The sequence below is a fragment of the Rhinatrema bivittatum genome, chromosome 7 (genome assembly GCF_901001135.1).
Source record: "Rhinatrema bivittatum chromosome 7, aRhiBiv1.1, whole genome shotgun sequence".
Taxonomy (NCBI): Eukaryota; Metazoa; Chordata; class Amphibia; order Gymnophiona; family Rhinatrematidae; genus Rhinatrema; species Rhinatrema bivittatum.
In genome coordinates, this window is record NC_042621.1 from 136,670,872 (window position 1) to 136,684,229 (window position 13,358).

General features: G+C 44.8%; 1 protein-coding gene across 1 annotated transcript in view; it reads right to left on the reverse strand.

The window, feature by feature from the left end:
• HYDIN (HYDIN axonemal central pair apparatus protein) overlaps positions 1-13,358 on the reverse strand; it is a 1,819,717-nt gene that overhangs the window by 52,459 nt on the left and 1,753,900 nt on the right. Inside the window, exon 84 of the mRNA XM_029609235.1 lies at positions 4,681-4,911. Coding sequence (XP_029465095.1) covers positions 4,681-4,911 — 231 coding nt within the window. The remainder of the gene's footprint in view (positions 1-4,680; positions 4,912-13,358) is intronic.

The window sequence follows — 13,358 nt, forward strand, 5'->3', positions numbered from 1 at the left end:
TGTTCTCTATTATCGTTATAAACTATATCAATTCGGTAATAAATCAGGAAAAATGATGGCGAACTTAGTGCGCTCGTTGGGAGGCTCGAGACACGTCGCAGCGCTGCGTACTGATAGCGGGCGGATAGTAAATGAACCAAATGAAATTGTAAAAGCCTTTCAAGACTATTACACGGAGCTCTATAGTGCGGGGAGTTGGGACCAGGACAAGTGGGATACTTTCTCCGCTCGGGTAAAGATGCCGTCAATTACTGTGGCACAGCAGCGCTGGCTTAATGAGCCTATTCGGGTAGATGAGGTTAGTAAGGTCATTAGGACAGCCAAAAAATTGAAAACGCCTGGGCCGGACGGTTACAGTGCGGAATTTTACCAGTGTTTAGCTGAACCTTTGGCGGGCCTCCTTCCCTTGGTGTTCCATAGTTGGATCCAGCAAGGTTCCTTCCCCCCAATGGGTAATACATCCCATGTAACCTTAATTCCGAAACCAGGAAAGGATCCGCTAGAGCCCGCAGTGTATCGCCCCATTTCACTGTTGAATGTAGATCATAAATTCCTGGCCAAAATTCTGGCAGATCGTCTGGGAACCATTTTATCTAAACTAATACAGCCAGGCCAAGTGGGCTTTGTTCAAAGGCGTTATGCCTTACCGAACATTAGAAAGGTGATGGCAGCGATGACTCTCTGTACACGTACTAATATTCCCTTTTTAGTGGTTAGTCTAGATGCCGAAAAGGCATTTGACCGGGTTGAGTGGGGCTACTTGTTCCGGGTGCTAACTGAAATGGGGTTTCAGGGTTTCTTTTTGGAGGCGATCCAGCTACTCTACAATGCTCCCCAGGCCAGATTATTAATTAATGGAATATTGTCTTTCCCTGTTCCGGTACTGAGGGGAACACGTCAGGGTTGCCCGCTATCCCCCCTTTTGTTTACACTTACTTTAGAGCCGTTGCTCTTGGCAGTGCAGGAAACTCCGGCCATACGAGGCGTACAGTTCTACTCCAAAACAGAGAAGGAGCTTTTTAAATATGCCGCCTTCGCGGATGACATTTTGGTTTTTCTTACAACGCCGGCTCGCTCTTTAGGAGCTCTATTAGCGTTATTTAGAGACTTTGGAGAATTTTCCGGTCTGAACATCAATTGGGATAAATCAGAGGCCCTGGGATATCCTTCTGCCTTGAGGGAGAGATGGGAAGGAACCTTTCCGTTACGCTGGGCTAACACCAGGCTTAAGTATTTGGGGTTTTTTTTATCCACTGATTTGAGAGCTATATATTCTCTTAACATAACCCGCCTACTTACCTTAACAAGGGAAAAATTGAGTTTATGGAAGGAGCTTCCCCTATCATTGGGAGGCCGCATCAATCTATTTAAATTAGTCATATTGCCTAAATGGCTCTACGTGGTGCAAAATCTACCATTATTTATTAATAGGAAGGATCTGGGCACTTTAGACTCACTACTTCGGGTTTTTTTTTGGAAGGGTAAAAAGGCTCGTGTCCCTCTGCAATGGTTAAAAATGAAATGGGGTGCCGGTGGTATGGGAGTACCGGACATGCAAAGTTATGCGGTAGCGGCTAACTTGCGTTTAGTCAGGGATTGGAACTCGGGAGATTCGAATCTCGTTGGCTTAATAGCAGAGCACACGCTTGTACATCCCTTGGCAATACAATTTGTACTTATGTGCCCAAACAAAGACTTAACGGATGAAGTTAAGCGGGATCCTCTCATTGCACCTCTTCGACAATCCTGGTGCTATATGACAAAAAAACTAGGGCTCCCTGAGTATACTGCGTTTTTGATGCCTATAATGGGCAATCCGCATTTTCCTCCTGGGACCCAATGTAAAGTGTTTCGAGACTGGAAAGTAGCGGGTATAAGTATGTTGGGTCATGTGATTAATGATGTTGGGGTCCCGTTTTCCTTTGCAGAACTTCAGTCACTATATGGGCTCCCGGGTACTAACCTATTTGGCTATATGCAGATCTGTCACTATTTTAATTCCATCCCGGATCTGTACAAAGTTACTGCCCATCTCCAGGCCCTTGAGAGGTTTTTTCAGCTGGGCAAGACACAAGGTCCATCCCTATCAGGATACTATCATGCTCTAAGGATCGAGCCACGGAGGTATATAGCTGTGCGATGGAGAGATGGAATAAAGATGGGGTGTTTCAGGTACCTCTGGGGGTGTTTGCGGCTTCTATGAAAACTTTGACAAGAGTCACAAGTAACATGTACTATAGGGAAATGCAGTTTAAACTGTTGTATCGAGCCTATATAACCCCGCAAATTGCATTCCGTGCGCAATTAGTGCAGAATGCCTCCTGTCCCCGTTGTTCTTGGCCTAAAGGGACATTATCTCATGTTTTTTGGGAATGTACAGGGATCTGTATATATTGGGGGAAGATGGTAAAATACCTGAGTGAATTGATAGATGTGAAACTGCCTATGTCGCCATACATGATATTATTTGATTGTATCCCCCGTCCGTTGGTTAAACGACTGGAGTTCCGCTGGTTTCTGCGGAAAGCCTTTGCAGTGGGGAAAAATATTGTGTTGATTAATTGGAAGGAAACAACGACTCCCTCCTTCTGGTTGTGGTGGATACATCTCCATCGTCTGATGCAAATGGAGAACATGGCTTCCAAAGTGGACCCTCAACGACGTCGATGGTTTCTGCTGCTCTGGAATGGATATATACAGGCATTGCCACATCGAGCCAGAAGCCTGATTCTTAACTCTTGAGTGGATACTGGACGGGATGGTAACCCACTCGTGTAGACTATCAGTGTGTTAGCTTGACATGGACGTTAAGTACCTACCTGGGAGGGGTTGGGTAAGGGGGGGGGGGGGGGGAAATGTATAGAAACATTGGTTAACATGGTTTGGTTACGGGATTGGGGATATGGAAGAAACCGTATATCTCTAATCCCATCTGTACTATTATAATACTTCTATAATAATAAAAAATTGTTTATACAAAACTAGTCTGAAAACCTGGCTTTTTAAACAAGCTTTTTATAAAGACAAAGAGGTAGATTTTTTAAAAAAGCGCATTCGCATACTTTTGTTTGCGCACCAGGCGCAAACAAAAGTACACTGGATTTTATAAGATACGTGCGTAGCCGCGCATATCTTCTAAAATCCTGGATCGGCGCGCGCAAGGCTGCCGATTTTGGGCAGCCGGCGCGCCGAGCCGCGCAGCCTGTCACCGTTTCCTCCGAGGCCGCTCCGAAATTGGAGCGGCCTCGGAGGGAACTTTCTTTCGCCCTCCCCTCACCTTCCCCTCCCTAACCCACCCCCCTGGCCCTATCTAAACCCCCCCCACCTTTATCCACGGATTTACGCCTCCCGGAGGGAGACGTAAATCCATGCGCGCCAGCGGGCTGCTGGCGCGCCGAGACTTGACCCGGGGGCGGTTCCGGAGGGCGCGGCCACGCCCCCGAAACGCCCCGGGCCGAAACCACACCCCCGGTACCGCCCCCGAAATGCCGCGTCATCCGGTCCCGCCCCCCGACATGCCCCCGACACGCCCCCTTCGAAAAATCCCGGGACCTACGCACGTCCCAGGGCTCTGCGCGCGCTGGCGGCCTATGGAAAATAGGCACGCAAGGCCCTGCTCGCGTAAATCCGGGCGGATTTACGCGAGCAGGGCTTTTAAAATCCGCCCCAAAGAGAAGGAGGAAAACAGTTGAAAGATGATGTACCAAGTAATCAGTTTTTTCCTCTAATATCTCCAATTGCATATTAACGCTAGATTTGAACCGCTTGACAGTTTTTCAACCAACATATAAGCCTTAATTAACACATAGTCTTTTCTTATTAAAATGTTACCGTACTATGTTGGCACATGAATAATTTGTAATCTATACCAATTATAGGTTTTTTGTTTTTTTTTCTTATTGTGCCTTTCTGTAAACCGTTGTGATGGTGAATTAATGACGGTATAGAAGAGTTTTAAAATAAAAATAAAAATAAATAAATAATGCTTCATGCTTTTAGGATGTACTTCTGCAATTCCATCTCTCTAGCTGTCATGTTTAGAACACATAAAATATATTGACTGGTTCAAACAACAGAATGTACATTTTTACACTGTATCCAATATGAACCGGTGTCTATGAGATAATTGGTGACTCTCTTATTAACATGCCAGCTCCCAGAAATTTAGAAGAATTTAAGAGAATCATATAAAGAATTTCTAATATAATGACTAAACAGTTTTACCTGGTGCAGAATGAATGTTACTGATTGCCATGTATGCTCTGAAAGTATCAGAACAAACATGGAGGAGTTTTATTTTACATTAGTTAAAACTTCTAAAACAGATATTTAAAAAAAAAAAAAGCTATAAATGGATACAAAGCATGGAAATCAGTATTTATAGCTAGGACAATAATCTTTTGCTTATGGCCTCCCCCTCCATTCATGCCATCTCTGGTTCTTTCCTCAAAGTCTTCCCTTCTCTGGCACTACCATTGTTTCTCCCCATGGCTGCCTTGCCTTCTCTTCCTCTCCCATGCACCACTGGGAAGGGGAGAAGCATGCATGCATAGAAGATTTAGGAGATCTGAGCTGTCTGCTCACTGATGTCACTGTTTTTGCTACTATTTAACTCCATGGGGCTGAAGGGGAGCCGCAAGCTCTAGAGCTCATGCAATTCTCACTGGAATCAGTACCTACCTCAGAGCAGGCAGGAACTGTAACGTGTGGGGGAATGCTGATTTCTGACACTTTACAATCAACACTGAATGTCACTGGGACACTCAGTGGGTTCTCCACCTTCACAGTGGCAGAGGCAGTCTGTCGTACTGATGTCATCATTTCAATAGTACTAATGATGCCAGGAGGAGTGGCCTTGAATGTGACAAAATAAAACATATATTCCTGGGTTGTTTCATTACGGAAAGTCACCTGAAATTAGAGAAACCAACAAAAGGTGATTAAATTCTGGATCAAATTGAGTTGCATATCCATGATCTTTCTAATTACTTAAGTTTATAAATTGCAATCAGTTTGGTTGAAAAATTTTCTATGAACTACCCAAGTTTGGGCAGTTATTTATTTATGATTAACAAGAAGAAAGCAAAATTGCCTATGAAAGCTGAGGCAGAAGAAAGGGATTAGATCAATAACTATCAATTAGAATCTCAATTTAGAGCCCACAACAGGTGTGTTTACTTTTATGATATTTATAGTAGTTCTTGTGAAAGACAGTAGATTAACAAACTTGGTAATTAAAAACTTGTAATTGTAGCAGAACTGGTATAGCATGTGAAGCAGCAGCAAAGCATCTACATTATTACCCTGCAAATGTGTCTTTATCTCTTCTAGGAGATACCATTTCTAAGAGAATGGAGAAGTCGGTCTCTAAGGAAGAGATAGAGCAGTCTCTCCTTTTGTATTTCTCTGGTGTTAAATACATAGCTGGCATTAAACTTTTTTGTAAGGAACGGTGTGAGTGTGAGCTCTTCTTGCTATGGCACAGTTCATGCCACCTCGTGGTGCTTTGGTACAGGCCAGGCTAAGACTTCACCTGAAACAGCTGCCTCCCTGCAGGTTGGGCCCTTGGGTTCTGGCAGCCGGTAGGACTAGCAGCTTCAGAGAGCTAGACAGAGTCCACAGACAGCCCAAGAGTTGGAGCTGACAGCAGACAAGGCACAGTCCAAGTTCAAGGCTAGGGTCAGATCCAGGCGGCAAGCAAAGGGTATGTCAAAGTCCAAGGCTCTGGTTTCTTTACAGATTGAAACTTGGAGAACTGGAAGAACTAGCCAAGACAGACAATACACAGGGGAACAGAGAGGACAAGACCAAGAGACAAGGCATGGCAGACTCTGAAGATAAGGGTAAGGTGGACAGACAAAGTGAGGAGACAAAGACAAGGCAAGGCTGAAGACAAACTGAATGAGGAAAGGCTGGAAGCATACTGGATGAGGAAAGGCTGGAAGCATGCTGGATGAGGTGAGGCTGGAAGCATGCTGGGCAACACAAGGCTAGCAGGCAAGGCTAGAGAGATAAGGCAGGCAGGCAAGGCTGGAACTGGAATGCTGGGTCAGGCAGGCAAGAACAGGAATACACACGATGCATCAACTAACACTAAAAGGCTGTAGTCGACTCATTGCTGAGACAAAGAAGCACAAACTGCAATGCCCTTATATAGGGCTGGAGGACTGATTACGTTAGGTGGCGCCACTAGCATCTTCCTGCTGTGGGGCCTTTAAGAGATGGGAGGTGTGGCGTGCACTCACCTAGAGAGATGCTGGAGAGACATGGTCTTATGGTGTTCTACTATGGAGAGGAGTGGTGAACTCAGTGGCATTTGGAGGGGTGAGCACGCCAGCTTGCAGGGTTGTCCTGTGAGCTGGCAAACATAACAGGACCCCCTTCTAAGCTCCCTCCCTAGAGCTCTGGTCTTCGGCTTCTGGAGAGAAGTCGATGGTACATCTTTACCATATGGGGACTTGGGAGGCTTGGTATGATTTCCAGGGATTCTTTGGTGCTTGGGCCGACCCGAAAAAGCATCCGCTGGCTGATTCTCTTCTGCAGGCAAGGACCCTTCAGAGAGAGAAGAGTGTGACTTATGAGTTCCAAGATCATCATGTTGAATGAGGTCAGCCCTTGCCTTCTTGGCAGTGGCCACTACCTCCACAATAAAGGACTTCAAGAATTTTGAATAGCCAGTAGATTTGCAGGGCACCAAGGCTCTAGGTTGTAGCTCATAGCATAGATCAGTAAGCGATGTGTACCAGAGCGGCAGGTTTGAAAGATCAGGCAAGGTAATCTGGAGCGGGGTAGCTGGAGGCAGGGACTAGATGGCACAATGCTCCTGGCAAGAAGGACCCCAATGGTTGATCTATAACATAGTCCAATCAATTGACAGTTGGTGGAGTCTGAGCCAAAGTAATCACATAACAACAGGGTTGGTTGCCTCAGGCAGTACTTAGAACTTGAAATTTTCTTGATGTGAACCAATCTGCATGGCAATAGGCAAAATGGCTGGGGTCACTCGACCAGGCAGGGGTTCCCCATAGAAGAAATGATGCAGGGAATGGTCAAGATGGTAGTAGGGCAGCTGTACTGGCATAGTGGTAATTCCTGAATAAAGTTGCCCCCTTGCTCCAGAGTCAAGTAGGGCTTCAATCTTAACGGTGTATTCCCCGAAGAAAAGAGACACTGGTTTTACCATCTTCCAGACTAAGCTTCCTTTCAAAGGATTCTCTGGTTTCTTGGGGCACCGGTTAGCAAAATGCCCTTGTGCTACACAGTAAAGGCAGAGGTTATGCAGTATTCTTCTCGGTTTTTCTTCATCTGAGAGCTGAGTCCTGCCCAATTGCATATGTTCTTCTGGGGTCTGAGGTAGGATCCAGGGGGTGCAGAAGCTTAAGAGCCACATTGGTGGGTCAATGAAATGCCTTCTTCTCTCGAGCTTGTTCTTGAAATCTTAAATCAGCTCAGATGGCCAAGGCAATGAGTGCTTCCAGAGATGGCATAAGATCCCAAGCCACCAGTTCATCTTTTATTTCTCCAGATAATACCTGCCAGAAGATGGCAGTTTGGCTGTCTTCATCCCAACCAAGCTCAGAGGCCAAAGTATGAAATTCCACTGCATACTCACCCATGGTGCGAGCACCTTGACTGATATGAAGTAGTTCCATGGCTGCGGATGAAACACATACAGGCTTTCAAAGAACAGGCGGAACTTATGTACGAAATTAATAAAACTTCTAAGAAGTGGATCATCTCGTTCCCATAAGGGAGAAGCCTAGGCTCCTAGGCAAGAGCAGGACCATCCAACAGGAGAGTATATACATTATCTTGACACACTCTGAAAAAAACCGAGCTGCCTGTAACTTGAAATGCATTTTACAGACATTGAGGAACCCTCTGCATCTCTTGGGGTTGCCACTATACCTAAGAGGTGGGGAAAGCTGTATCATGGATTCACTAGCCTGAATGGGCACGAATGCCGGGTTTACCAGGGCTGGTACTAGAAGTGGACCTGAAAGTTTAGCCTGACAGTGTCCATTGCTGTGTCAGAACCTGAAGTAAGTGGTCAGGTGATCAAGTTGATCTTGAGTAAACCCATGCAGGAGATCATTCAAGGAATTCAACTTTGCATTTTACTCCTGGACTTGGGCAGCCAATCCGGCAATGGCCTGTCACGGAAATGCATTCACTGAGCTCATGCCCTCAGCAATCTGTAAGGAAAGGTGTGAATGTGAGCCCTTCTTGCTATCTTAAAAGTTATACCTATCCAGCTAACTTTAAAGATAGCCGGGTATATTCAGCGGCACTGCCACACCGCTGAATATCCTGGTTAAGTTAGCCAGATAGGAATATCTGGTTAACAAAATTAGCCACTCAGTGGCTGAATATCGGCCCCTTTAAAAACAAAGATTTTGATTTTAGTGTTGCTTTTCAAGCAGTAAATACTGTAAAATGTTATCGCTAAGCCCGGAAGAGATCCGGTGCTTTGCGGATCATACAGACCTTAATTGCGCATTAACATAGACCTTAAGATTTTAGCTAAGATCCTTGCTGCCCGGCTCAATATCCATATAGTTAAGCTTGTCCATCACGACCAAGTAGGATTCATCCCTGGTAGAATGTCCGGTGACAAAGTCCGCAAGTTTGTCAACATAATGTGGAAAGTACATGCAGAACAGAGTCCTAGCTTATTTCTATTTATAGATGCAGAGAAGGCCTTTGACCTTGTACACTGGCCTTTCCTTTTTAGGGTTTTGGAGGACATGGGTTTTGGAACGGGATTTAGAAAGTGAATAGACAAGTTGTATGACAAACCCCTGGCCTGTGTGAGAGTGAATGGTGGCTATTCTGGCAACTTCGTTGTGGGTCAAGGAACTAGGCAAGGCTGCCCTTTGTTGCCTTTGCTCTTTGCCTTATTTCTTGAACCACTTGATACTATGATTAGAGACAATACCCATATCCCAGGAATATCGGTGGGGGTGAACTCCCTTAAGTTGTCTTTATTTGCTGATGATATCATCTTTACAGTGAGCGACCCCCATCGGTCGCTGTGTGCTATTGAAGTGGAGCTGGATAGATTTAGTCGTATATCCGGGTTTAAGGTTAACTGGGAAAAGTCAGAGATATTAAACATATCATGTAACTCTAGGTTAGTGCCCTCTTTGAAGCCTCAATATCCATTTTGTTGGGTTAAGCATAAGCTAAAGTACTTGGGAATTTATTTGGGGCATCATCTCACCTCCTTGTATGATCTTAATTACACACCCCTGATGGGTAACATATGGCGAGATTTGGAAAGGTGGGAGTTCCTGACTCTTTCGTGGCTGGGCAGGTTTGCACTAATTAAAATGAATGTCCTCCCGTGCCTCCTCTACCTCTTTCAAACACTGCCTATCCCCATACCCCATCTATTGTTGAAGAGATGGCAGCGTAGAATCTTCAGTTTTATTTGGAACAGACGGCCTCCAAGGTTGAAGCGGTCAATACAATATGCCCCTAAACTCGAGGGTGGGTTGGGAGTACCCAACACAGAGTCATACTATCTGGCTGCGCAACTTAGATAAGTTGTTGATTGGCAGGCTGCACCAATGCCATTGGCTGCTTTGTTATGGCAACCTAGCAGAACGTGGAGGAGTAACACACACATTCTGCCTTCCACCCGCAATTCCCCGTAATTTATGGAAGAAAGTGCGACTTAAATTGATTGGACCCAGAGAATACTCCCCCCTTACACATCTATTTCATAATACTTTCTTTGTCCCCTGTCTCCAGCCACAAGCATTTAAAACTAGGATGGCACATGGGGTTTATCTGATCAAGCATGTTTGGGAAGAGGGTCGGTTAGTACCCTTTGAACAATTATGCGCCCGTCATGGGCTGCCAAAATCTGAATTTCTTGCATTCCAACAAATAGCCTATTTCTTGCATTCAATCAAAATTGCAACCTCTCTCAGAACTAGTATCTCCCCTGTTCTACAGGGGACTATATTAGAAACCTCATCTCTAAATTATATGGTATCCTAACCACAACTCCCAAGGAAAAGATGTCACATATCTTGGCATGGGAACACATTTTTGGAAGGTCCTATGCGTACGAAACATGGGACACTGTTCAGCACACTTTACGTAGGATATCTATATCTACACTTATTAAGGAGAACTGCCTTAAGCTATTATATCGCTAGTACTACACACCAGATAAATTGCATGTAATGTATCCTACTATAAGTGGTTTATGTTGGAGGCGTTGTGGCAACCAGGGCTCCCTTTATCATATCTGGTGGGAATGCCCTGTTATCTCAGCATTCTGGATGGAATTGGGAACTTTCTTATCCCAACTGCTGCGGACCACCCTCGTACTCTAGGCTGAGCAGGCACTGCTGTACTTTCCAATCCCCATACTAGACAATACGCAAAAAAGTCTGGTGCAGGAGGTCTGCGTAGCAGCTCAATTGAAATAGGGAGGCAAAAACAGGCACCTGCTATGGGAAAAGTTTTATTTCGCCTGGATAGAGTATGTACAATGCACAAATTGACAGCTGTTAAAAGACACATCTTATCGAAATTTCATGCTATATGGAACCCCTATTTACTTAAGAGACATAATTTGTCATAAAGGGCTTGGAGACACTCAACCAGAGGTCTCCCAGGCCGGGCCCTAAGGTATAATTTGTACATCTACTGTTGTGTTCTGGTTTGCTAGACCAATGCATAAAGTATCATGGAAGACTCAATTATGTATGATTTTGTTAACTTTGTTTTCTATTATACGCTGACACTGAGAGCAAGGGGGTTTATTCTGTATTAATCGTTACGATTTGTACCATTTATGTATATGGCTTTATCCTTATCTGTTCTTTGGAAGTCAATAAAAAGAAAATTATAAAAATAAAAATACTGTAAAATGGCTTGATTAGAAACTTATTAACTAATAAACATTGCAGCCTTGGAATCAAATATCTCCAGACACACTGCTGGCCATGTATTTGTATAGGAATACCTGTATTTCCCAGGTAGTTGTCAGCTTCACCTTCTCTCTCTCTCTCCACAGTTGAAGCACCTGGCTATCATAGACAGTACATGCAGTTTACCAGGAGCTAAATCCAGAAGCTCGTTTTCTATTTAAAAAAAATCCTGCAAAATTCTAGGATGATCCCCTTTGTTAGAATAATCAAGGCTTTCTTTCATGTTAAAGCTTTTGATGTATGTTAAACAAAATCTTTTCTCTGGAAGTTTTACAACCATCTTAAGCTTCTCAAGTAAGGATTTGAGAATTTCACTGACAGAGGATGGCACACTCAATGTCAATTGTAGGGTTGGGTTCTGTAGGCTTCTGCTACTCAAATTCCTATAAAGGGAGGGGTATGTTGTGAGTTATCTTCAAAAGACCCATACCACTCTTATTAGACAAAACCAACTGGCTGTTGGAATGGCACAGCAGTGTCTTCTTTAATCTCCTCACTGCTACATCTGGTGGAGGGGTAACTGTTGGCAGAAACCTTTCAGCCTAAGTTGCTTTATGTGAGTGCTGCCATGCCAGGAACACTGCATTTCAAGATCCAGCTCAAGTGCAGAATCATTAATCTCTTAAACGTGTACACTCCGAGTGCAGGGCCCAGTAGACAGCAGTTCTACAGCTGGATGTCAACCTATTTTGACAGCTTGGATGTCGATGAGGGCATGGTGCTTGGGGATGATTTTAATTACAACCTTGAAGCCCTGGACAGAAACAACCAGGAGTACATCTGCCCTCGTCGGCTGTCCTGAGAAGTTGGTTGATGTCTGGGGGAAACCCCACCGAGACACCTGACATCTTCGGGGTAAGGGTGAGAGAAGGCGTGATGTCCCAATCCCAAATCAACCGGCTCTATATTTCAAGCCACTTAATGTCACGAGTCTAGTCCAGTGCCATCAGGTTGGTACCATTCACAGACCACAATTGGATGGTGGTGCATGCCTGCTTTCGAACAGAACACTACATCACAGTGTCTACTGGCTTGGTAGATATTTTCACCAGCCAATGGGTACTGAATTTTGTGCTGTGCTCACCATCTCCCCCCAAATTTCATTCTTCATTGCAACATTTAATCATTTATCTCTGTGCATTGTTTTTCATTTTTTATTTATAGGCATGTTATACTGATTTTCTTTCAATCTTAGTTCAGATTGGGTTTTTTCTCTTGGTTCCCCTTGACAGGAACCAAGTTCTATGTACTGATCTAGTGTCCCCACCAGAAACTGATGTAAAATAGATCTGGTTTCCCTATTATAGTCTCTAAGAAAAGTAATACCACAAGTCTCTGCATGTAGTGGAGTAAAGCCAGGATTGGATCTAACAATCCTGAAAATCTAGAGCCAACTGGCAACCCTATTGCCTGCAATGCTTTATGATATAGCAAATGTTGCTTACCTGTAACAGGTGTTCTCACAGGACAGCAGGATGTTAGTCCTCACATATGGGGTGACATCATAGGATGGAGCCCAATCACGGAACACTTTTGTCAAAGTTTCTAGAACTTTGACTGGCCCCTACTGGGCATTCCCAGAATGGCACCAACCCTGCAGCAAGCAGGGGTCCCCCTTCAGTCTTGTTTAAAAAGCTACAGGAAGTGCCAAAAAATAAAATAAGAAACGTAACGAACCCAACACCGCGGGGCGGTGGGCGGGTTTCGTGAGGACTAACATCCTGCTGTCCTGTGAGAACACCTGTTACAGGTAAGCAACATTTGCTTTCTCACAGGACAAGCAGGATGGTAGTCCTCACATATGGGTGAGTACCGAGCTGAGGATGTCCGAGTATGCACCAAATGTACCCAGGTGTGCAAGGCACTAGGACTGGGGTGAAATTTGGCCAAGGGCATTCTGAACCCTACCAGGCAAGCGGAAGGGTGTTGGTACGTCAAGTTGTGAATAGGTTATGCAGGACAGATTGGCTGAAGATGGAATCCTGTCTTCCGGCCTTGTCCAAGCAATAGTGGGCTGTAAAGGTATGGAGAGAACTCCAGGTGGCAGCCCTGCAAATGTCAGGAAGCGGCACCGATCATAGGTGTGCTACTGAAGTCACCATGGCCCTCACAGAGTGTGCTTTAACATGGTCTTGAAGTGGAATGCCTGCTTGCTGATAGCAAAAGGATATGCAGTCCGCTAACCAGGAGGAGAGAGTCTGCTTACCCACAGGCTGCCCCAATTTGATGGAATGGAAAGAGACAAAAAATTGAGTGCTTTTCCTGTGGGCAGCTGTACGGTCTAAGTAGAACGCTAGAGCACGTTTACAGTCAAGGGTATGCAGAGCCTGCTCTCCTGGACTGGAATGGGGCCTGAGAAAAAAGGTAGGTAGTATAATGGATTGATTGAGATGAAACTCTGATACTACC